The sequence below is a fragment of the Melospiza melodia genome, chromosome 6 (genome assembly GCF_035770615.1).
Source record: "Melospiza melodia melodia isolate bMelMel2 chromosome 6, bMelMel2.pri, whole genome shotgun sequence".
Taxonomy (NCBI): domain Eukaryota; kingdom Metazoa; phylum Chordata; class Aves; order Passeriformes; family Passerellidae; genus Melospiza; species Melospiza melodia.
The window spans coordinates 53,902,630-53,927,111 of NC_086199.1; the positions used below are offsets into that span (position 1 = coordinate 53,902,630).

Here is a 24,482-nt window from a genome sequence, read left to right on the forward strand (position 1 = left end):
CAGGCTGATAAATGTCAGGATAAATGAGATAATTCATTTGTACTTTAGGCACAAATCTGGTTTCAAGTTGCACAAAACTAAAACATGGCACTGATGCAAAATCTTCTCAGCTTAGTGTTTTCCTGATATGGCTGACCAGCTTGTATCACAGAACAGGAATCTAATTTTCAGCATAAACTTAGTTTTAAAGATTAAATTTTAAAAAGTATATATAGAAGGAAGTGGTTTAGCTAGTGCTGCTTGTGGATGTTGAGGTGTGTCCCAAATCATTGCTTCCCAGACATAGGCAGTTGGCCTTAAACCTTTGGAAAATGTGGTTGAAATAAACCTAAAGCAGAATAAAAAAAAAATTTGCAAGAATGTTGCTGTTTAATAAAGGCCTGCTGTTAAGTTTCGGTTCCTTCCCTTACTGCTGTAAGGAAATTAATAATGATTCATGATTTTTGGTTGCAGAGGGGAAAACCTACATCCCATTTACATTTTTGACGTCATATTTCTGTAAAAGCTGAGAAGTTGCTTTGTTGGTTTTTTAATGAGTCAAGCCATTTGTATAAGTACAGCAGTTCAGCTTGGAAAAATTCTCTGTTAATGGTTTGGCAAGGGAATTCCAAAATTGCTGTAGGAACATGGTTTGCACTGGGACTTCTCTGTGATCAAGTGTGAGCAGCAGGAATGGGCATGGGCAGTGGCCAGGCTCTGGTGTGCCCTTTTCTGTTTGCTGCATGTCACTGGAGACGTGTAGGAGTTTGACAACTGTCAAGTTTCCCATGATAAAATAGCCTGGAGTTTAGGGAATAACATCCTGTTTGGTCAAGGAACAAGATCCATCCTGTTGCCCTCCCTGCACTGGTACTGGTTTCAGTCTTTGCTCCCCATTGAGTTTCATTTCTTGGTCACTCTGTTGGCTGAATTGAATGAGGGATGAAAGTGAGGGTTGAGAAACACTATTTATATATTTTACAAAATAGGGGATGAGTTGAAGGTCTCAGAGGAACCTATTTTTGTGAGGCATTCAGTTTTGCAAATCAGTAACAGGGATCATTGTTTTCCTTGGCCCACATCCTGACAAAAAGGAAGAGTAGAAATTGTTGGCTTCTTGTGGTTTAAAGCTGAAGAAAAATTTTAAATTGAGGCACCTCAGCCCAGCACCTCTTTCTGGATGCTGAATTATAGTGAAATGGCCTCAGGTTGTGTCTGGGGAGGTTGAGGTTGGATGTCAGAAGGTTCTTCCCCCAGAGGGTGGCTGGGCCCACGGACCACAAAACCAGCACTGCTGTCCCTGTCTCTGCTTAGGTGTCCATCAGTCCAGCTGCTGAAGAGCCTTTCAATGTGCTGGAATCCATCTCTCTGTTGTAGCATGCCAAACCATCTCATTTACTTTTAATATTTAATTCAGGCTGCGCATGTTGGGCCGAAACCCCGATGTGGTGAGGCCTGCGGGGCCTGCAGCGTCCAAAGCAGAACCTGGTGGTGCTTTAGCTCTCACCTTTCTCGTGCTTTTCTGTCTTCCAGCTCCTGTGTGAGGAGTGGGCGAGCTATGGAGTGTTTTATAAATACCAGCCCATCGACCTGGTGAGGTGAGAGTTCAACCCTGGGCAGAGATGAAGCTCTGCAGGGATGCTCGTGCCCCATTCCCCTGGGTGGATGCTGCCCTCAGTACACCCTCACCCCGGGGGATTCCAGAGAATGGGAAATTCACTGGGAGAAAAGGAGTTTTCTGTGAGTTTAGAACATGCTGATATATCCCACACTGAGTGAAAGCTTGCGGGGGATATATTTTTAATTAATTTTGTTTGCTCGTGATAAGACTCTCTGAGGAAAGCGAGGTGCCTTTTTAAGAGGATTCACTCACTGAAGGTCCAGAGATACCAATTTGCACAACAGAAACACAGTGGGGGGGAAAAAATGACCAGTGGGACAAACTTGTTTTCAGGGTGCCTGCATCTCTGGATGGACTCCAAGCATCATGAGAAAGAGAGTCCTCTGAGAAAAAAAAAATTCCCACAGGTCATCTTACTTTCTCCATGCCTAATCCAGATGTGATTCATAATTTTAGCCACGTTATATTTTAAGAAATAGGAAACATGTCTCTCTCATTTCTTTCTCTTTTTTTCTAAATGTATTTCAGAAAATACTTTGGAGAGAAGATTGGGCTATATTTTGCCTGGCTGGGAGTTTATACACAAATGCTCATTCCAGCTTCAATTGTAGGGATTATCGTTTTCCTCTATGGCTGTGCAACTGTGGATGAGAATATACCCAGGTAAAATAGATGAATAAATAAATTCTGCTGTTAGAGGGCACTTCAAGCTCAAAGTTTCCTTGCTTTACAAATGTTTTATCAGTAATATCTAGGCCAAGCACAGCTGAAATTGGGGTTTCTTGTTGCTGGGTCTTGTCCTGTGCCACCCACATCCCTTCACCCCAGTCCCCATTCCCATCTGTCCCAGCTGGCTGTTGCAGCAGGATGGTGTGCTCCTAAAACTCTCTATCCTCACGCTTCATCATTTGGAAGCTGTGCTTCAAATTAATCCACCTCCACAGCTCCCCTGATCTCAGCTTCCAGTAAAGCACAGAGCTCTCCCAAGGGCACAGAGCAGCCCATTTCTATCTCATTAGCATTCATTGTTACTATTACTTGGGCAGTTTGCATTGATGTCCTAAAAATAATTCTTGGCCGGTTGCTCAGGTGGTTGGGATTTTTCCCAAACTCCGATCATTATGTTAAAACAAACCAGCAAAATTCTGCTAATGAGGGGGTTTGGTGCTTCCCAGCACAGAGTGCTGAGGAGGGCATTGTGTGACAGAGAGATGCATCAAGAATATATATCTCTCAAATAAGCTACTGTGATCACGTCAACAAAATCTGGATGTCCTCCTACTTTTAATCTTTCAGCAAGTTTTGTATTAAAACATTTTTAAAGGCCTCTGATTTTGCATTATTCGCCCTGCATGCATCATCAGCTGGAGATGCAAATTACATGGTTTGTACAACAAGCACCAGTCTTGAATAACAGAGCAGATAATGGGTACCAAAAAATAGATTTAATTTTTTTTGTTGTTCATTAAGACTGCTTTGTAGTGCTTCCAACAGTTGAAGAAAGTCAAAGGGAGGGTCACTGTTGCTATTTCACAGATGGAATACAGAGGAGATTAATTGGTTGAACTCCAGTCTCTTGATGTTCAGCACTTCCCCTGTACCTTATCTATCACTGTAGATAAAACAAGAGTGTTTTATTTTATTTTTATTTATTTTATTCTGTAAGATCTTAGAGTAGAAAGCATAGAGCCTTATGGCTCTGGGGCAGGAAGGAGGGAGGGAGACAGCCTTAGATGAGGATTTCAGCCCCTGCAATGGTGTAGGATCGTATCCAATGATCCTACAGAAGCAGCTGCTGTCTAGAGGAGAAAAGATCACCAGAGCACAAAGCTGGAGCCATCCTGACCCCGCTTTTCCCTTCTCTTGTGGCTTTGTTGCAGTATGGAGATGTGTGACCAGAGAAACAACATCACCATGTGTCCCCTGTGTGACAAAACGTGCAGTTACTGGAAGATGAGCTCTGCTTGTGCCACTGCCCGTGCAAGTCATCTGTTTGATAACCCTGCAACTGTCTTCTTCTCAGTCTTCATGGCTCTCTGGGGTAAGGAGATCTATGCCTTGATGTTAAGCTTTTAATTATTAAAAATACAACGGAAGAAACAGAGGAGATAAAGCAGTATATTTATACACAGGCAGTAAATGATAGAAAGAATTTATCTTTTTTTTCTTCCTTTTTTTTTTTTTCTTTCCCATGAAACTGTCACACCCAAATTTATATTCTGGACTGGAGACTAAAATTCAAAAAGTTGCTGAAGCTGAATAGCAAATGAAATTCTTAAGCATCTGTCATAAAACTGCTGCGTGGTTTGTCAAAATTTCATTAACGGGATTGCACAGCTTGCCAAAAAAAAAAAAATCTCTTTGCAGAGCCAGCTTCCACTTTAGAACATTACAGAAGAAATGTATTAATGTACTCTGGGGTTGAGGGGAGGGCTCTGGGGGGAAGTGTAATGGCCTTTAGCGTCTTCAGGACAAACCAACATTGATTCCTGAGTGTGGTCTGAGATGCAATTAGGGTTATCAGCAGGCAGACATCATGCAAGGAGGCTGGGAAGAGGGAACAGTGGTGCAGAGGGATTTTTCCTGGTTCTGATGCTGCCCTCATGCTTTGAGACCTTTCTGGGCATGTCTCTGGCACTAGGGTCAAAATATGAACCCTCTCATGACATCTTTGTGAGGATGCCTTCAGAAATGGTTATGGAGGGCTTCTCCTGTCCCTACTGGGGGAGGGATGGGGAACCTCCTTACTCCAGGAATGGGCTCTGGGGGAGAGGAGCTTTCATGGCTACATATTCCCAGCAGCAGTGAGAGCAGCACAAGCCCCCCTGTACACCTCACTGTGAATTAATATAACCTGTTCTGGATTATATTTCAGAACAGGTTATATTAATTCACAGTGAGGTGATAATAATAATAATTATCTCTTTCAGTGCATAGGGAACTGTTTGTACATTACCATTCATCTAAACTGATATACGTACATGTCAGCATAATTTAATTTTAATTTTTGCCCAGGATCTGTGTTTGGGGTAGCATTGTTTTAGATGCAGCACTGTCAGGTACCACAAAGGAAAGTCAAGTGTCAGCTTTGGTCTCCCTGATTTACCATTAGTGGGAGCCCCACATGGATCTTGGCATGTTATCCTCTTGTCCAAAAAGTAAAAGTTTGCCTCCCTTTCCACAGCAGGCAACTATGGGTCTCTTCATCCAGTTTTTACACTCTTGTGCAAAGTAAGGCAGATTGGCAGAAGCCAGGTTCTGGGCCCTGCACAAAATCTGAGAGGGTTTTGGAGTGGGATGTCAAACTTCTCAAGCTCTTTGGAGTCAACACAAAGTTTTATTGTGGTACAATCCCATATAAACCAAACATTGTTTCAAAAATTTCTTTTTCAACTGGAAAACTGAGAACTTTCTCCACACAGTTTTGAGTTAGTGACATTAAATTCATGTATGGTTGAAATAGGGAAGTGCAGATGCTCGTGGCAGAGCAGGGATGCAGCTGCCTGGCACTTCCCCCAGGGCGCCCAGAACAAGGCAGCATTCCAGACACTGTCCTCTCCTCTTGTCCTGCTGTAAGCAGTGCCATGGGAGGATTTCCAGCAGCATCTCGGTCATGTTCCACATCTCTGGCTGTAAATGGAAGCTGCAGCCCCCAACCAGCGTGAGAACTGTGAGGAGAGGAGAGGCAGTTCCAGGTCCCTGAGACAAGGACCCTCTCAAGACACAGCTCTGGCCACCCTGATTCACAGGAAGCCTGTGGCTTGTGAAGGGGCTCAGCTGTAGCTTATCCACATGAAAGTTTCGCTTGGAAGGCGAATGAATGTCATGGCCCCAGCCTGGCTCCAGTCAAGAGGGTGTCCTTTCCTCTCTGTTCAACTTTGTTACCCTCTCCCTGCCTCTGTTTTTTCTGGATACAAATGTTTCTGAGCACATCTGTTAATACTCACTGTGGGAAGCTCCCCTGGGAACACCATTTCTTGGTAGACTTGCCTCTTTCATAATCACTTATTTATTATACAACACTGGTGTATTCCCAGCATCTAAATATGTCCTCTGAGAACTCGCTCGGTCTCAGGGGCAGATAGACTGATATAGACTGGGATCATTCATGGGGAATCAGGAATTGCTTTAACGAGGTTTTTTTTCTCTGACCCTTCTCCATCAAAAAGAAAATGGCTGGGTTTCTAATGATTAAAACTAAAAGGCTTCCTCTTTCACACTTTCACAAGAGTGTTTGGGTTTGAGTGTGATGATTAGAGCCAACCACTCTATTGTGACCACAGGTGGATGTAATTATATAAAAATGCTTTATCTTTATATCCTTGAGGGAATAACTCTGCCATCAGTGCAAGTGAAATCATTCCTATTTTGTACAGATAAGATTCAGGTTTTTTGGATTCACAAATGAAACAATACACAGTTGAAGACCAATAATATTATTAGTCACTCTTACAAATATTTAAATAAGTTTGGCTGCCTGGGTTTCCTAGACCCCTTAAAATTTGCAGACATCTTCCTACATGGAGCTGTGGATGTAACAAATGCCCTTTTTTCAGCTCACCTGGATAAAACATTGAACAAATGAAACAATACACAATTGAAGACCAATAATATTATTAGTCACACATACTAATTGTGATAAAATATTTAAATAAGTTTGGCTGACTGGCTTTCTTAGACCCCTTAAAAATTGCAGGCATCTTCCTACATGAAGCTGTGGATGTAACAAATGCCCTTTCTTCAGTTCACCTGGATAAAACATTTGGCTCCTGGCACATGAGTGTTTCCCAGCCAGACCTGACTGTTGAAGAAAAAGAAGCAGAAATGAAGTTCTGTGGTAATCTGTGTTACATGTTAAACTGTTGTTTCAGCTGCCACCTTTATGGAGCACTGGAAGAGAAAACAGATGCGCCTCAACTACAGGTGGGACCTGACTGGGTTTGAAGAGGAGGAGGTTTGTCCCTTCAGTTCTGACTCTTTGCTTTCCACCCTGCTGTTGCCCTGACCTTACAGACTTTGCCTCATGTTCCTGGGAGGGTTCCATCCTACAGGAGGAAGGAAAATCCCTATACATGAAGCATTTGAGGTTTCTGTAGCAAAGACATGACTAGTCCGGTCCTGTTGCCATGGGAACATAATTGTATAGCCACAAAATGTGACTATTTTTTTTCATTTTTGAAGAGTGGGGTCACACTAGCAGTGTAGGCAAGGAATATCCAGCTCAGACCTTCTGCTGAAGTCAGGGTGCCAAGAGCCAAGGACCTCATTCATCACACACTGCTGTAAATCAGAAATGAGTGCATTGAAGCTGATAAAGTTACAGTGCTGTAAAAAAAGCACTGAAAAATTCCTGTTAACTTTAACGATGCAGGATCAAGCCATGACTTGGAAAATACCTCAGAAAGCATTGCCAGACATGTGGGCTTGAGGCATGGGGAGGGACACAGTGTGGAGGTGGTGGAGTTTTTTGCAGTGGCTAAAAAAAAAGCAATACTTCTGGCCAGGTTTATTCTAAATCTGCTGAAGAGAATAAAGGAGAAAAGGCCCAAATCTGTATGAAGAAAAGACCTTCAAAATCAATGAAGTTTTGGAAAGAGAGGAGAGAAAATCCTCAGTCAGCTAAGAAACTGTTTTCCACCTTTTTGGCTTTGATTTTGCCACTTTACAGAAAATAAAGGGGACACCTTCCCAGAGCAGAGCACAGTCCCAGCCCCCAGCCTTGCCCTGCTGCTGTTATTAAAAGAAGTATGACCTCCCTTGTCATGTCTCTAGATGTCCTAAATAGATACACAACAAATACTGCTCACGTGAAACACAAGCCTCAGCAGCCCTTCCTGGCTTTGACACCCTGCAGCTTGCTGAGCCTGGCACAGCCATGGCTCCCCTCGCCCCCAGAGCCTTTCTGTAGGAATTATCTCCCCTTAATATGTTTATCTCCTCCAAAATAGATTTAGGTGCCCTGTGCCAGCAGCCTCTGCACTGGTCCATACCTATTTACTGGGGGAGAATATAGAGATTTATTTCCTGGACACTATATGCTCCTTTATTTTTGGTAACTTGTTAGCATCCATGAAAGTGAAGAGGATTAAGTGTATCTTTTCAATGGCAGCTTCATGTCTGAGTCCAGAGCTCTGCACAGCCAAACCAGCACCTGTCAATTCCATATATTTTATTATGTGTTTTTGGTGGTCACTGATAAATAATACAGTCATGGGTTTTTCACAGGATTTTAGGTTCTCCTGTTGCCGATTTGGGGGAAACTTAAGCTAGAATCACATTGAACAGTCTGGGTTTTAAGTGAAATGCTAAAGCACAAAGTATCTCATTTTCTGGTGTTTTTAGAGATGCCAGGTTCACACAATACTTGCAGTAATGTTAATTAATATAGAACATGAATAGACTGGGTTTTCTCCAATAGTGTCTAACCATCCACTGTATCTATCTTTGTTTCATGTAACTTTTAATATATAAAAACAATATGACCTGGAACAGTTCAGTAATCAAATTTTTATTTATTTGTTTTTTGTTTTTTCTTGTTTTTCGTGGTTTTTTTCTGGTTTCCTGAAGGAGGCAGTCAAGGTTTGGAAAACATTTTTTTTTCAAATCGTTCCTACCTTTTTTATTCCATGTCTACTGATGAATGCCATCTTTTGATCTCCATTTCTCCTTTTTCAAGCATCAGATTTGCTTTGGAACCCCCACTGATTGCTTTGCCTTTACACCCTTCCCCTCTCCACTTGTTCAGACTTTTTTCAGCTCCGTTCTGTTTCCCATCCAATGCATAATTTTGAATTCTGACTCTTTTATGAATGCGTAATTGTCGGGAATTCTGAACCCATGAATCTTCCTCAGTCTTTTGGCTGTCTCTTACTTCCAAGCGTTTCCTACACCTTCTCCTGCAATGCAGATAGAGAATCTGTGGATGCTGTCCTGGACAGAATTAGGGGAACACCCCAACTGACAATTTTATGGGATCCCAAAGACATGTATTTTGCATACTTACAGCAGAAAATTCATCCTCTCATGAGCTGAGGATCACTGAAATTGGTTAATGACGTTCAACTTTTTAAAAAATAGATGTAACTAAAGTCCAAGCATCATGAGCTGTGCTGTCTGCAGGTTGTGCTGCATATCTCATATATTAAATGTAATCTACACAGCACTGCACATTGCTGTCCAAATTATTCTGCAGCTGCTCCTGTATTCACAGGACTTAAGATTTTTTAATTATAATCAACTATCAATTCACATGAATGACATACCAAGTGAATTGGAATTCAGTTAGAAAACTCAGAAATTATCAGGAAATCAACCTGCAGAGAGTTCATCTGTAGCTGATAGAGAAAATAAGTAATCTTGCTTTTTTTATTAAATATGACTTCTTTCACAGGATCATCCAAGAGCAGAATATGAAGCAAAAGTTTTAGAAAAATCATTGAGAAAAGAACACAAACATAAAGAGGTAAGGTAAAAATATTAATTTGTTTCCCTTATGAAAAAGAAGGTTGTTACAGCAGGCAGTGACCCAAGACTAATAAATAGGCAAAAAGTAGTCAATGCTCACTGTGTTTAAGTTCCAGGTGTCTTCTTCCACACATGAGATGCTCGGGGTCTGCCAGGCACAAGACCTGATTAAATCTAGAAATGACTTGACTAATTAGATTCAGGAGTGTGGCTCAGGGAAACTAACAGAGCCTCATCAAGGAGGTGCTCCTCTAACACTAATAAATCAAGTTTGAGAAAACTATACTAAACCATCTTGTTCTATGCAGTAAAAGTACCTAAAGCCTCTCAGGAGAAGTTCTCTGTCTTGCTGGACTTTCTCTGCAAATAAAGATATTAATGAAGAGTACTAACTCCAATTTCCACGCCAAATTCCGGCTTTGGCATTAACTTTCTGCCTTTTAAAACCACAGCTTCCCCTTTTATCCCACTGAACGAGGCAGTGCTCACTTATGCTCTGAACTCACTCTATGTCACTGTGAGAGAGGTGCTGCCTGTCACCCCAGGAGCACCTGCCTCTTGCCAAGGGATGCCACAATCCCTACAAGCAGCTTCCCTGCCCTTTCACTGGAGCTGGAATTCCTTTCCTGTCAGGAGCAGAACAATTTGGGAAAGCTCCTTTTCTCCCCTGCCCACTGATGCCCCCATCCTACCTGAGGTTATTCCCCCTTCACTACAAGGAGTGAGCCATTTGTGTGCCGTGGTTTTATTGAGAAAAGTAAAAACTCCAACATAAAATTTGGCAGAATTTCCTCTCTTGTGTCTGTTGCCAGTGGCACTACAACGTGGAACTGGTCCCTAAATTTGGATTTTATGGCAACCCTGTGAAAATACAACTGCAATAACATTTACACTCTTTAGGGGAGCACATATAGATGAATGTTAAAGTAAATTTATACTTGAGTACCACTGGGCCCCTCTTAACAGATGCTACAGAGCTGCTGGTGGTGTGTTCCCATTAATCTATAGGATGCTGTATGTAAGTGGTTCAGGGCCATAAGCAAATCAAATCCCTTTTAAAATCCCTTGCAGAAGAGAAACAATTTGGGTTGCTGCACTATGATAGACTAGGTAAAGGATTTTGGATACAGACTTTACTGTATTCCATTAAAAACCTGTAACTTGCTCTACTTTTGAGTATAATCAGAATTCAGATCTTAAATGTGGAAGGCTAATCAGACAACTAATGAATGGTGGCCCTCTAATATTGGAAAATGAAAGTTGAGCAATTAAGAAAGGATTTTTTTTTTAACCAGACTATTTATAAGTTTTTGAGCTGTGTTCAATTTGGATGTTACTAATTTGGGAAACGTGAGAAAAAGAGGGGTTTTTTTCTGAAAGACTTGGTGGTTATCTTTTATTGGGATCTAGTGTGTTAAAGTTCAAATTTGACAGTTGTAACACTTGAAAACCTTCTTAAAGAAAAAATATCTAAAGCTAAACCAAAATTGCTTGTAGTTTTTCAAGAGAAACTTAATTTTAAAAAAACCAAAAATTAAAGGAAAAAAAATCTGCACATTCTTTACACCTCATAAAATATAAAGCAGAGCACAATCCTATATTAAAAACGGAATATCATTTGCAGGATTGCCTGATGTTCCCTAGGATTTGGGGCAAGCATTTATCTTTTCTTGCTGTTATATTTTATTAACTTAAAGCTGAAACACAAAGCCTTAACCAAGCTAACAGAGCATTCACTTGTGCTAAAGTGGTGTGTCAGTAGAGAATATGGAATTAATTACTGGAATTATTCTAGCAGTGCTTTGTAATTCCATATTTCCCAATCCTTTTCTGTTTCCTTTGACTGCCCATCAGAAGCACCGATATTTTCCAGAAGAGACAGCAAACAAATGGAGACAAAGAGTTAAGAAAGTCATGGCTGGGGTGAAATTGGTTCTTTTTATACAAACTTATGAAGAAACTCAAATTATGAGTAATTATGGAAGACACAAATCAATTTGGTTTTGGCTGTTGAACTTTTGTTTAATATTCACATTCAGTTCTGGGTTTCTTCCCCTTCCTTGCCTCATTCCTTCAGCATTTTTTGGGACACTGCTCCATGAGTTGGGAATGGCACTGCATGGCTAATCTTAGATTTCCCATCCTGGATGTTATGTTTTGCAGAGGAGCATGGGCCATGTGCTGAAAGAGCCGCTTGCACTTCCCTGAGACAGTGTGCATGTCATAAAAATAGAATTTGAGCAATATTTTTACGTGCATTACAACGTGTGCATCATCCTCTGAGATGTTCCTTTTGCTGCTGATTTTCTGTGTTTCAAAACAATTCCCGGCATCCAAGTTTGTGAAGGACTCCAGAGGAGCAAAGCTCTTCTAAATTAATATTTTGTAGCCAAAATTCAGGCAGTGGCTGATTGACTGGGTTTAGGGAATACGGAGAATATACAGAGTTGTTATATAGAAAATGACAAAATGGTTTGGGTTGGAAAGGACCTTAAAGACCACCTCATTCCAGCCCCCCCTTCTATAATTCCTATTATTGTAGTCCATTGAATATCATAGGAATAGCCAGGTAAAATTAAAAGTCACTCATATCAAAAGGAACTTTAAGTCTTGCCACACATCAAAACCTAATCTTCCCTGTCAACTGAGTGTTCACCTTGGAGCTACTCTGTAGCATTAATTCATTTAATGCTTAAATCTGTATTTCAGTGGAGCCAGTGGTGCAACAGCAGAGCTGCAAATATTAACTGTGGAAGCGGGGAGGAAGGAGGGGGATTTTTGTAGGGAAAGCAAAAGAAAATATTTAACAGCAAGAGAGACCTTACTTTATGGTTTATGACAACCTATTTGCATGTTTCCTTCAAAAAGTACACAGAAAAATCTGGTTTATTTATACTCCTAGCACAGGCACTTGACCAGTCTGAACCTGGATACGGAGTAAACAATTTGCCTGTGTGGAATTGTGCCTGTAAACACTGTGTCTGCATCTTCTAACTGGTTGTGGTTTTGCCAGCCTTTTCTTCCCCCTCTCTGTTCTCATCACATGTGCAGAATCACACTCTCCTTCTTTATCAAATGTACCTTTTTCTTTTTCCCACCAAAAAAAACTTTAGACGGATAAAGAGAAGCTGACATGGAAGGATCGTTTTCCAGCCTATTTAACCAATTTTGTTGGCATCATCTTCATGGTAAGCATCACCTGGCAAAACCTGAAATTTTTTGTTACTGAAACATTGTATGGAAGAGAAGTGATAGGAAACTTTATCAGGTGGGTGTAGTTCAAAATGGCTTTTTTCCAGTGAAAAAATTCAAGCATTTTATTGGTTCATGATCTGAAATCTTTGTAAGAGCTTGAATTTCTACTTTGCTGTCTTTTTCCAATAAACATAAAAGATTACTAAACTAGGGGAGGGGAAAGTGAGGACATAGAAATGGAAATTCCCACACCATTGATGGGATGAAGCTTAAAAAGTACAGAGAGCCCTCTCAGAAAGTAGAGACCAACATCATTTTTATAGTCAAACTTTAGGAAATAACTGATCTTGCCAGTTGGAATCATAATTGCAATGATTTTTAATAAATCAGTCAAATTTGGAGCTATACCATCTAACAAAAGAATTGCAAACAGAGCACTTAATTCAAGGAAAATGTAAAATAATGATGAGAACAGCCTTCTTTCATTTGCTGATAAAGCATCAGCATTTAAAACAAATGTTGACAGAAACAATAATAATTCAAGTCATGGAACAGATTGGCAGATATAGTGAAAAAAGCCTAAACCCTTTCCAAAGGTAGAATTTCCCAGACTAAGTCAATTATTTTGGTTTTTTGCTGTAGGGATTTTGGCTTAAGGTTAAGTTTTTTAAATATTTGTATTTTCAGAGAACAGAAATGCAACAAATCTCTTATGCTCAGCTGAAGAATCCAGTATCTTTTGAGAACCATGTTTTAAACTCATTCCTTTATTTAAGCAATGAAAAATTGAGAGAGATTTTACTGAGCCAGGAAGTGTGTTGATTTAATCAGATTTAATTTCACTTTGTGATTATGAGAGCACAGTGAGCCTGTCTAAGGGATTTGAAGGCTGGCGTGTAGAGTGAAGCTGAAATACTCCATTGTTTAAAATGGAGTATTTGTTTCAAATTTGGAATATTTGTTTCAATTAAACAAAATTTTTTGTTTCTCACAAAGGAAACACCATGTGTATATACTGCTGAAATATACTTTTCATATTAGTATTTATTAATTACAATCATTACTTATATTCTTTAGTAATATAAAGTCTTTTAGAATTTATTTCTTAGTAATATGTAGTATTTTTTAATGCTGATAAGCGTGGAGTTTACATTTAGGTGCCTTTTAAAAAAAAAGGCTTTTGCCTGTGACTGTGGCATCCCAGTGCCATTCTTTTTCCTGTGATTTTTAAGTAAAAAAGGGGACTCCTTTCCCACAGTTCATCAAGGCCTTAATGCAGTATTGGGTGGACTTGGGTGTGGCCCAGAGATCCCATTTTTAAGGTTATTTCTAAATCCCAAACAAAGAATTGGAAGGCAAACCTTTGGTAAGGTTTTGGGCGATTCTTCCTGGCAGGTTGGGCTGACGTTCGCCATCGTGTTCGGGGTGATCATCTACAGGATCTCCACGGCCGCCGCCCTGGCCATCAGCTCCACGCCCTCGGGGCGCTCCAGCGTGCGCGTCACCGTCACCGCCACCGCCGTCATCATCAACCTGGTGGTCATCATCATCCTGGACGAGGTGTACGGCTGCATCGCCAGGTGGCTCACGCAGATCGGTGCGTTGGAACCTCAGCTCGCCACAAGGGGGTCAAATCTGAGCACCCAGATCACTGGGGATCTTGAGTAGGCACATTTGTGCCTAAAATTCCACTGTGGAACTTTTATTATTATTATTATTTCCAAGAAATTGTCAGTAACCAAAGGTCCAGGAATCTTTTCAGGTCAAGTTTTTCGCACCTACAAATGATTGTCATGAAGGTCAGGCAGGTGTGGAACTAAATTGGAATTGCCATTGTAACGTGTCTGACTGGTGGGATCCTCAGCAGATTGACCACTGACCTCAGTGCAGCCATACTGCTTTTATATATATACATATATATAGCACTGTATATATATATCCCTTTGTTTAAAAGGGGGCTTTTAAACAAATGATGTGATGATGTTCTCCAAAACCCACATTTATAAGATCTTGAAATGATTCCAGGTAGGATAATTCCTTAACGTTTCTCATCCATGTCCCATTGGTTCCAGAGGTACCAAAGACCGACAAGAACTTCGAGGAGCGGCTGATTTTCAAGGCTTTCCTGCTGAAATTTGTCAATGCCTACACCCCCATTTTCTACGTGGCTTTCTTCAAGGGCCGGTGAGTGATGGAAAGGCTATTCAGTTTCAGCTTCTTGGAGGCCTTTTCAGGACTAAACATCAGGTGGTCCCACTCAGAGGCATGGAGTATGGCATAAATTATTTTAGGAATCAAATATTGAAAGTATAAAATCCGTCTGATGTTTTTAACTCGTTGTGCCCTAGATTTGTTGGACGTCCAGGCGACTACGTCTACATTTTCCATTCCTTCCGAATGGAAGAGGTAATTGAATTTCTATCCTGTTTGGGATCATATTGGATGGATGGGGTAGAGGAGATGTTCTGACTGACCTCTCTTTTGTTCACCGCAGTGTGCCCCAGGAGGTTGCCTAATGGAGTTGTGTATCCAGCTCAGTATTATCATGTTGGGCAAGCAGCTGATCCAGAACAATTTGTTTGAGATTGGCATCCCGTAAGTAGCAACTTCTGTACTTTCTTATTTTAATTATTGTGCCTGGCAATGCAAAACAACTGAGAAATGAGCACTGAGTGAGCAGAATGGAGTGCTCAGCAAATTGTCTCCATTTCCCTCAGAAAAATGAAGAAGTTTATACGATACTTGAAATTGAAGCGTCGGCGTTCTCTAGACCATGAAGAGCACATGAAGAAAAAGCAGCGCTATGAAGTGGACTATAACCTGGAGCCCTTTGCTGGACTCACCCCTGAGTACATGGAAATGAGTGAGTGAGGTGGAAAGAAGGCATTTTAAACTGTAATTATTGTGACTAATTGGGATGGAGAGCTGAGCTTTTTGAACTGTACATTCAGCAGACAGTGGATATGAGATAACTGAATTATTAACGTGTTCAGTTGGACTGGAGCATGTTTCAGCCAACCCTGGCTGCTGGAGGGCTGAATTGTGCTCTCTGCCGTTTGCAAGCCCTTACTGTAGAATGATATTTTAGATCTTTTCTTTCAAGCCATGTAACATATCACTGTCAAGTTTCAAATGCAAATGATTAAGTGGCATCTACTTGAGATTGTGAGGCATATTTTACCATCAGTTGAACCCTTCACTGGAAGTAAGTTAGTTCAGATTTGATTATTTCCACACCAGAGTCTTTTATCTGATATCTGAACTAAATCTTCTGAGAGCAGTGCTTGTCTGTAGACCTGGTTGTACTTGACAGATCGCATAGAATTTTTTTTTCAAGTAGTATGTCATGTTGAGTGAGATAAATTAGAATATCTGGTGACCTTGATGTTCAGAGTACTTGAAGCAGATGAGAATTCAGTGGGACAAACTGAATGGCCATGCTGCCAGTTCCTAAAAATAAGAAAAGATGCTGTTACTGAGATCAGCGTTTGGAAGTAACAGGAGAAAGATGGGCACTGGCAGTAACAGGATGAGCATGACATCCATACAAAAAGCAAATATGATCCCAAGTTATAGGAAGCAAGTTATTCCTGGAAGAGGCAGGAATCAGCCATGTCCTTTCCATAGCTTCCAGTGAAGGCCAAAAACGTGCCAGGTGGAACATGGCAAGCGTAGGTAGAGCCAGCATGGTCACTGCCATAATCCCACTCCTTCAGGTGACTCCTGCGCCAGCTTTGCCCACGGAAAAATTGTTTTAGGAGCTTCCCCATCCTTCTGGTTACTATTGCCTTGCCTTTTACAAGGTGGCAACTGGGCCTTCCATACCCAAATAGAGCAGCCATCATGCAAACTGTGCCTGTTTGCACACAGAAAATGGGATTGAATCTCCCAGAAGTCATCACCTTATCAGAATTTAGGGACTGGCACTGATGTGGTGATGGGTGCATTTGGTAAATACTGACAACAGGCACTGAAATGTTTTCTTTTTCTTTCCAGTTATCCAGTTTGGGTTTGTAACTTTGTTTGTTGCCTCCTTCCCTCTGGCACCTTTGTTTGCTTTATTGAACAACATCATTGAAATCCGTCTGGATGCCAAAAAATTTGTTACTGAGCTGAGGAGACCGGTAGCAGTGAGAGCAAAGGACATAGGTAAGTGGATATTGTTATTGTATCCCTGTTTGTTTATTCCTGGATTGATGGCAGGATATTGTTATGCTCAGCTAGTTTCAATAACAGGGAGATATTTATAGGAAAAGTCAAAACATTCAGCTGTGGCCTACCTGTGAATTGTCATAATTTATTGAGGCTTTACCTTTAAAATAGGAAGACCAAAGCTTTAAATTCAGATGAATATTTCATTAAGTAAATATTACCACTTTTTAAATCAAAATGATCAATGCAATAGCAAAATATCTCACACAGTTCTGACATCAATAGCCCTTCTTGGCAATGCAGTTTTCGTGCAGAAGCAAAAATTTCCGCATTTAACAACTCTGCACTGGCCTCAGAAATACTCTTGGGAATGAGAGGACACTCAAAAGCCTGTGGGTAGATGGATGCCTCTGTCCCTCCTCAGCAGGAAGGTCAGAAGGGTGCAAACTGCAGTGGATGGAGCTGGAGCTGGGCTCTGTGGCTGTGTGGGGACAAGAGCCCAGTCCTGCCCCTACAGGGGGCTCACACCTATGGGTACTTGTAATGAGGAGCTGCTTCTCCCAAATGGTGCTTCCTTATGAATCAAAAGCTCATTACAATAAAAATAAAAGTAGAAATAAAATAACCGTCCTTGTTACAGAGCCAAGCATCAAGAGCAGAAGTTTATCTGTTATTAAACTCTAAGTTCATTCTGCTGCAGTACAGGCAGAGTTTTTCTTTGGGCTCATCCTTGTGCCCTAGGGATCATCCCAGACTTGAAGGACACATCATGTTTTGCCATGACTTTGCTTTGGGGGTGTTTTGTTGTGCCTCCCTGATTTATGCTGCAGGTTCAGATTGCTGGTGGAATTGATTGGGAGAGTGATGTTGACTTTTTTGATTGTGGTGGGGTTTTGATTATTTTTTGTTTCTGAGGATGTGTTAATTGCAACTCATTGCAGTTCAACCCCATTCTTCAAAACCTAAAAAAAATAGGTTCCAAAACACAGTTGGACTCCTTTTGCTTACAAGCCATTGAATTAACTTTTTATAATTTGTTCTTTTTCTATTTAAAATATAACTAGCTCAGCACAATCATACATGCTCCCAACTCTGTTAACTTCAGATGTAATTAATCTCATTTTAAGGACTAGAACAGCATTTACATGTTTGTCTCCTTCCTCAGGAATCTGGTATAATATCCTCAGAGGTATTGGAAAGCTTGCTGTCATCATAAACGTAAGTAAATCAGCATGACTTAAATTTGAATTCAATAGGCTGGCTTTTCCATTCTGCTCCATTAGTTTTATTTCAGTACAAAATCCCTTCAATCAAGTGAAAGTATATGATTGAGAAATTTTTGGAAATATTTGAGGATGAGTTGCTGTGTTTATTTTCAAGCTGTGATGGCAGGAGCAATAATATAAAGTAGTAAGTAGTCACTGCTGCTTTTTTCCAGAATGTTTTTGTAAAACAGTTCTGTCCTTCAAACAAATATGACCACAGCTGCTTACTTTTACTCTTTTGAAATACTCTCAGTAGCAAAAGATGTATTTTTTCATTTCAATGCTATTTTGGGTAAGGTGAGAACCCGTTCAGCTCCTCAGAGTGCAGAATCCCTCCATCGATCTGCCCTCAAGCTTCTACTCAGAGAGCTTGGATAATCCTGAAAAAAAAAGTTTATTTCAACATTTCACAAAAATTTAGCAGGTCTTAATATATTAATGCATGTACTTCTGCACTATTCTATATGAATAGACATCCACAATGATCATCCTCTTTGCACCTCAGCTGAAGGAAAGATGAAAACAAAGGCCAGCTGAAATTCAACATGTTTGCAGTGCAGCAAAGCAGGGGCTCTATAGGGCTTATGGCCACATGGCTATGGACTCCCTTGGGGTTTTTTTACATTATCCAGACTTGAAATCCCTTCATTTTGTCCCCAGGGTTCTGTTGTGCTATGGCAAACCCATTCTTTTGGTGTGCTGCCTTAGTTTGTCCTTCCCATTTCTCCTCTTTTCCTTTGGAAATAATTTCTCTGTTTTTCTCTTTTGTTCTGTGTAGTCGTGTAGTCTTTCCTCGCCAATACTCAGTGTTAGTTTTCCCTCTTTGATCAATGTACCGCTTCTCTTTACCATAAAATAAGTAAAACATTTTGTACTGTTTGTTCCACATGTACATGAGATTTATGCCAGTGGCAATGTTTCATAATGATGATAAATGAGGAAGGCTAAAGTCATGAGGAACTCAGCCCAATTGACTGCTGTGCCTTTTCCCCACGATATTTTCAGAAAATTTTAAATAACTGGATGAAATGCAACTTCTGTGGCCATAAAAATAAAACTGGGCTCAGTCTCTCATCCTTTTATCCTGATGAAGTTAAGCACCACACACAATTAACAGTTTTCAATGCAATGAGACTTTGAAGAGTCAAATCACCGTGGGTTGTTTGCAGGACGGAAAAGCAGCGGGAAATCAATCAATTGGGCCTTGTCCAAGGCAACAGGGAGAAGCTGTGACGGGGACACAGGGAAGCAGAGCTGTGGTAGCTCTCCCCTGGTGCTGGGGGGTGCAGCTGCTCCATTTTTGGGGGCCCAGGTTGTCACCCACACGGACACCTCAGCTGGCGTAGCACTGCTCCAGGGAATACACTGCACCTCAGGAGAGCGGGCAGTGAGCAATCCCTTGCTGGTGCAGTGAGCAATCCCTTGCTGGTGCAGTGAATGCTCCATTCTCAGGGCCCTTGGGCTCCCCTGAGTGTGGTGTGAGTGGTTTGGGCAAGTCATGGTTGAGGATGTGATGAAATGAAGCTCTGCCTGGGCACTGCGCTCACTCTCTACTCTTGTGGCTCAGGCATTTGTGATCTCATTCACATCCGACTTCATTCCACGCCTCGTGTACCTGTACATGTACAGTGAGAATGGCACCATGCATGGCTTCGTCAACCATACACTATCCTCTTTTAATGTCAGCGATTTCCAAGCAGGAACAGCTCCCAACGACCCCCTGGATCTTGGCTACGAGGTTCAGATATGCAGGTACTCTCTTGAATGATCGCTAATGCCAAGTGTTTTCACAACTGGCTGAGAATGTGGCAAATTCTTACATTCCTGGGGCAGAGTCTTTGTATTTTCAATACCTTTTTAGCACCTTGCTAGCCTTTTATATAAGGTGGATCCATTGCCTTGAACATCTTGCTTACATATTAAGCAACCACAGACCTGAATATTATTTAATGCTTATTTTGGGAAATGGAGATTATTGTTAATTAAATTCAGAGCTTGTCCATGCAAAGATTTTTATTATTATGGATTCCCTTTTCCAGGAAAGGAGACAGATAATGATAAACAGCACAATGGTGCTTTAAGGGAAGAAAATTATGTCCCTCTGATGTCATGTCATGATATAATGACCAAGGCCTCTTTTTTTGTCCAGTTCCCAATTCCTGATGAGAGCAGTAGCATCCTTATCTGCACTGGAACTTAAGACTTATTTATAGTGTCATCACACAGGAGAAATTTGCATGCCTGTGACAATTCATATCTATTTTCATGTTTGAAGGAAAATTGTGTTTACCAATTTCAGCTAATACATTCTTAGAATTGACAGTTCTAATCTGACAGTGAAAGCACTTAGACCAGCAAAGCTGAAAAGGGGACAACAGAGGGAGGAAGGGGAAGAGGAGAGTAAGGAAGGAAGAGATATTCAAGGGGAGGAAGAAACAAAGAGGACTTTAATACATGCATAGTAAAAATATCACCATAACCGACCAAGTAAAAAACCTTGCCTTTGAATCATATTATTTTATATTAAATTCTTTATGCATTTGAATAGTGCAAGTTAATATGGTGAAATGACCTCTAAACAGAAAATTTGCTCAGAGATGAAAGCAAAACCAACCCAAGCTGCATTTGCAGTAGCTTTGCTTGCTTTTACTTTCTCCTGGTTTCCTCCTGCTGCTCTCTGGGCAGAGGTTAAGCAAGGCTGGCAAACATGTTTCAGCACAGAATGGAAGTGTTGGCATCATGGTCCAAAGGCAAAATGCCAGATTTATTTGCTTTCCACTCCCAGCCGCTGTCTTCTTTCAATCCCATCCTTATCCCAAGGATTTTAAAATATTTTGAAAATGCAGAGCCCTAATTCTTTCAAAATATTGACAGGATGCTGTGGTTTTGAATTTAATGTATTTTTCTTGGTCTTGTTTATCAACACATAGATTTTTTATAAGCCATAGCTAAGGAAAAATTCTCTTCTCTCCACTGGGCAAAATTTAGCTTCAACCTTTTGCTAATCACATGTTAAACATGTTCTATGAATCTGAGACCAGTATTTTTGTCTTTAAAATTAGTTTGAAAAATATATGTTGCCTTTTTACCTATCTTAAAATAAATCACCTGAGCTATGTAGTTTACTCTGTGTTATGCAAAATTGATATTATATGTAGTAATCAGAGGGTACTAAGATGAATTAACCTTTAATTTTAAGGCTAATTTGAAGGCTGTGGAAGTTTCATCTGTGTCTTGTTTCTGAGATTAACACAGTGAACTTTGTTTTAAACAGTTCCATTTATTGTTTGACTGTTTGTTAATAACCCCTTCCTGTGCCAACATTTCTGAATTGCACTCCTGATTTACTGAGTCTTGTTTTGCAGGTACAAAGATTATAGAGAACCCCCCTGGTCTGAAAACAAATATGACATTTCAAAGGATTTCTGGGCTGTCCTAGCAGCAAGATTGGCATTTGTGATAGTTTTCCAGGTAGGTGACACTGCAGGCACTTGGAAATAAGTTATTGGGCCAAAGAAATATCTTCTTTCTCAGTTGTTTCATGGAAAAGCCAAAGAAATTTGCCCATCTTAATCACCCTCTTTGTCCCACCCACCCACCCAGGCATTGGTATATCCTCAGTGGAAAAATTCATCCCCAGGGATTCCTTGAGCTGGTTTGATGCAGAACAATTTAATGACCTTAGAGACCAGCAAAGCACAAGGCTGATACTAATTAGGTTCCACCAATTTCTCCTGTAGGACATCAACAATTTCACTGAAGCAGCATAAATTTAACCCAAAATAATTTTTAGAGCTAGCCAAGAAATGAGATTTTCAAAATTTTCCAAGTTCAGGTTTACTTTGTATCTGAATAAGAGGCCAAAATCTTGTGATTTGTTCTTAAAAGACATTATTTAATCACAGCAGTGATGCTACTTACTGTGACACAGATGTTTTAAGTCTGCCTTATCTGAATAACTTGTTTCAAAACTTTTATTGGGTTTTTTTGATAAAAAATTATCTTTTTGGGAAAGACCACCCTTTCCTTGAATCAAAGTTTTTCAATTAGAAAAATTTTCAATTGGAATGTATTTTACCAACTTTTACCATTTTAACCTCTTGTATTTGCTTCTGCCTCCTGATGTAAATCTCACAAGCCACTCACCAATTGCAAATTCCTTTTGATTTCTAAGTGGCTGCAGTGTCAGGATTGGTACAGAAATCATAGAGGTCAATCAATACCAGATGTATTTTTCTACTTCTAGCATGCACAAAGCAGTTGAAGGGAATTTGGTCTCATAGTCCAACTCAAATACTGTCCTCTCTTCATTTTTCCTTCCTAAGTGCCCTCTCCTTTCCCTACAGCCACCCTTTAATTTGGCCCCACTGACACTTTCTCACAACTTCATTTTCAGAACTTGGTCATGTTCATGAGTGAATTTGTTGATTGGATTATCCCAGACATTCCCAAGGACATTAGTCAGCAGATTCACAAGGAGAAAGTTCTCATGGTGGAGGTCTTCATGAGGGAAGAGCAAGGCAAGCTGCAGATGCTGGAAACCTGGAAAGACAAGGACAAGAGAAAAGGGGAAAACTGCAACAACCATAGCCCCAGGCTCTCGAGGAGCCGCAGTGGGAGCTTGTCCTCCTGCCATTCCTATCCTCTGGACGTTTAGGAGAGAGGGAGCTGAGGCTGTCGGGGCATTCCAGAGACAAAAGCCATGGCGCCAAGGGCAGGACTCCGGTACGGACACCCCGGTGCATGTTGAAGGATGTGCTGCCATTTCGCTCCCATCTTTGTGAGAAATGCCCTTCTTGCAAACATGGAGGACCACGTTCTATTTCTGACAATGTTGGGGTTTTTTTTTGTTTTGTTTTTTCTTTTGCACAAGCAGTAATGCAGGGAGTTTCTGTATTTCATCCTGAGGTAGCACTATCGACGTTGGCGTGCATTAAGAAATGCAGGTACTTAGGACAATCTTGCTAGAGATATTCTCTGAGAATCTGATCTTAGCCTATCAATTAGCTAATGAAATAAAGGTAAATTTGAAGTCATTATAATAATAATAATGCTAGTTGGAACTATTTTTGGAAAGCCAGGTTTGAAGGTCCATGGGGTAGCTTGCTAAATGATATGCAAAATCAGTATTCCCTAGTATTCCATAAAGCCTTCCAGACTGACTTGCTTCCCAAGGCTGGGTTTAGCTTTGTGAGTCTGAGCTTTGGAGTCCCAAAGATGTGGGGGGGACTTGTGGCAGCCTCCAGACCCTCCCTGAGGCACCACTGCCTCTGGAAACATCAGCACAGGGATTCTGGGCAGTGCTTTCTTGGCAGCAGCAGCAGCAGCACAATTGCAGAGATCCTCACAGCAGGCCCATGGTCACAGAGCATTTGTTAAATGCCCTGAGCTAATGAGCACACAGAGAGCTCCAGTGACTCTCACTGCCCTGCCAAGCACTCACAAGCTGCTGTTGCTGAGGAAATTCCCTTTTCCCTGGTGTTTCAGCACATCCCTGCCCCAGCCTGGCTTTTCCCTGTAGCCCTCTGGAGCAGGAGAAGGGAGTGCTTGCCCCCGTGTTTCACAGCCAGCTTTTCCCACAGATTTCCTGCTGTTGGCTGGCACTTCCCAGAGGCTGTGCCAGAGGAGGAAATCCCAAATGCATCCCACTTGCTGTCTTTGGTGGAAGCTTTGCCTGAACTGGGGCTACAGGACCAGACCTTCAGCTAGTTACAGGACTTTTCTTTTGTCTTAAAATCCTCTGTCTTTTGTACAAGGAGCTTTTCCCTGAAGCATAAGTCTGAAATCCTTACTTACCATGACTAGCTAAATCCCATCAGTACAGCTCTTTTTAAGCATAATATGTTTTTGTTTTGCTTTGTTGACCGATAAACTGCACTTCCAAATAATATTGGTGCAATTAACCTAATTTCTTTTATTGCTTTGTCTTGTCCATGGCACTTGCATTATAAAACTGAAAAAGAAAATAAAAAGGAAAGATTTCTTTAAAGTCTAACTACTGTATGGTTTGTTACAAAACCAAACTCTTTTCAAGAGGTTAGTTATTTCTTTTTTTCTTTCTTTTTTTTCTTTGCCAAACTAATTTAAAGATTAATGCTAGAACTCTAAAAAGAATGCCATATATAGCTTTTGATATATTTATTTGTTTTAAAGTATGTGATAAACTTGATATTTTTCTGTAGTCTGTCCAAAGAAGGTACCAAAAGAGAAATTATGTGGAAGAAAGAAAATGGTATTAACCAAATATTCTTGATGCTTATTTAAAATACTGATCCAACCAAAGATTTTTATTAATAAAGGGCTTATATTTTGTTAACTCTTGTTTCTGTTGTATTTTGACTTGCAGGAATGTCACTATTTTTAAAATTTGTAACTTATGATAGCATGTTGCTGTAGGGCCAAATCCTGCCTGGTTTATACCCACATAAATGTAATGCCTGGTTAGTAAATGTTTACCAGATCAGGTCCACTGACTGCAATAGGACTGGGGAGAAATCAAGCAGAATTCTGTCCACACATTTTGTTGCAAACCTGTTTTTCCTCTCATTCCTTGGTAGCCCAAAAGATCCAGGAGAAAGCCAAACTACCTATTCTGAGGAGAAATGTTAGGGATCGTCCTCGAAGGGGATTTAATCTGTAAATACTGACCTGAAAGGGTTCCCAACTTAATACTGACATTCCTGTAAATGGTGGAACTATATCCTGAACACATACTTATCTTAATTTTTCATTATTTGCTGAAATCATGGAATATAGTAACAGTTGCTTATACTTTCTTTTGTACAGTAAATTGTTTGAAATGGAAT

General features: G+C 40.6%; 1 protein-coding gene across 5 annotated transcripts in view; it reads left to right on the forward strand.

Annotated features, from left to right (window-relative positions):
• The window catches only part of ANO1 (anoctamin 1), a 70,563-nt gene extending 46,571 nt beyond the window's left edge, over window positions 1-23,992 (forward strand). For 2 of the 5 annotated variants that reach the window (XM_063158188.1, XM_063158190.1), the window contains 17 exons: window positions 1,513-1,577; window positions 2,129-2,263; window positions 3,481-3,641; window positions 6,472-6,554; window positions 8,168-8,179; window positions 8,991-9,062; window positions 12,178-12,252; window positions 13,655-13,856; window positions 14,332-14,443; window positions 14,608-14,665; window positions 14,754-14,854; window positions 14,977-15,122; window positions 16,256-16,408; window positions 17,577-17,629; window positions 19,244-19,428; window positions 21,042-21,147; window positions 22,073-23,992. In XM_063158188.1, the coding sequence (XP_063014258.1) occupies window positions 1,513-1,577; window positions 2,129-2,263; window positions 3,481-3,641; window positions 6,472-6,554; window positions 8,168-8,179; window positions 8,991-9,062; window positions 12,178-12,252; window positions 13,655-13,856; window positions 14,332-14,443; window positions 14,608-14,665; window positions 14,754-14,854; window positions 14,977-15,122; window positions 16,256-16,408; window positions 17,577-17,629; window positions 19,244-19,428; window positions 21,042-21,147; window positions 22,073-22,333 (1,980 nt within the window). In that variant the 3' untranslated portion in view covers window positions 22,334-23,992. Of the gene's footprint in view, window positions 1-1,512; window positions 1,578-2,128; window positions 2,264-3,480; window positions 3,642-6,471; window positions 6,555-8,167; window positions 8,180-8,990; window positions 9,063-10,918; window positions 10,997-12,177; window positions 12,253-13,654; window positions 13,857-14,331; window positions 14,444-14,607; window positions 14,666-14,753; window positions 14,855-14,976; window positions 15,123-16,255; window positions 16,409-17,576; window positions 17,630-19,243; window positions 19,429-21,041; window positions 21,148-22,072 lie in introns of all 5 variants that reach the window. The other 3 variants (XM_063158189.1, XM_063158191.1, XM_063158192.1) reach the window with 2 other exon arrangements.
• The last annotated feature ends 490 nt before the right edge of the window (window positions 23,993-24,482 follow it).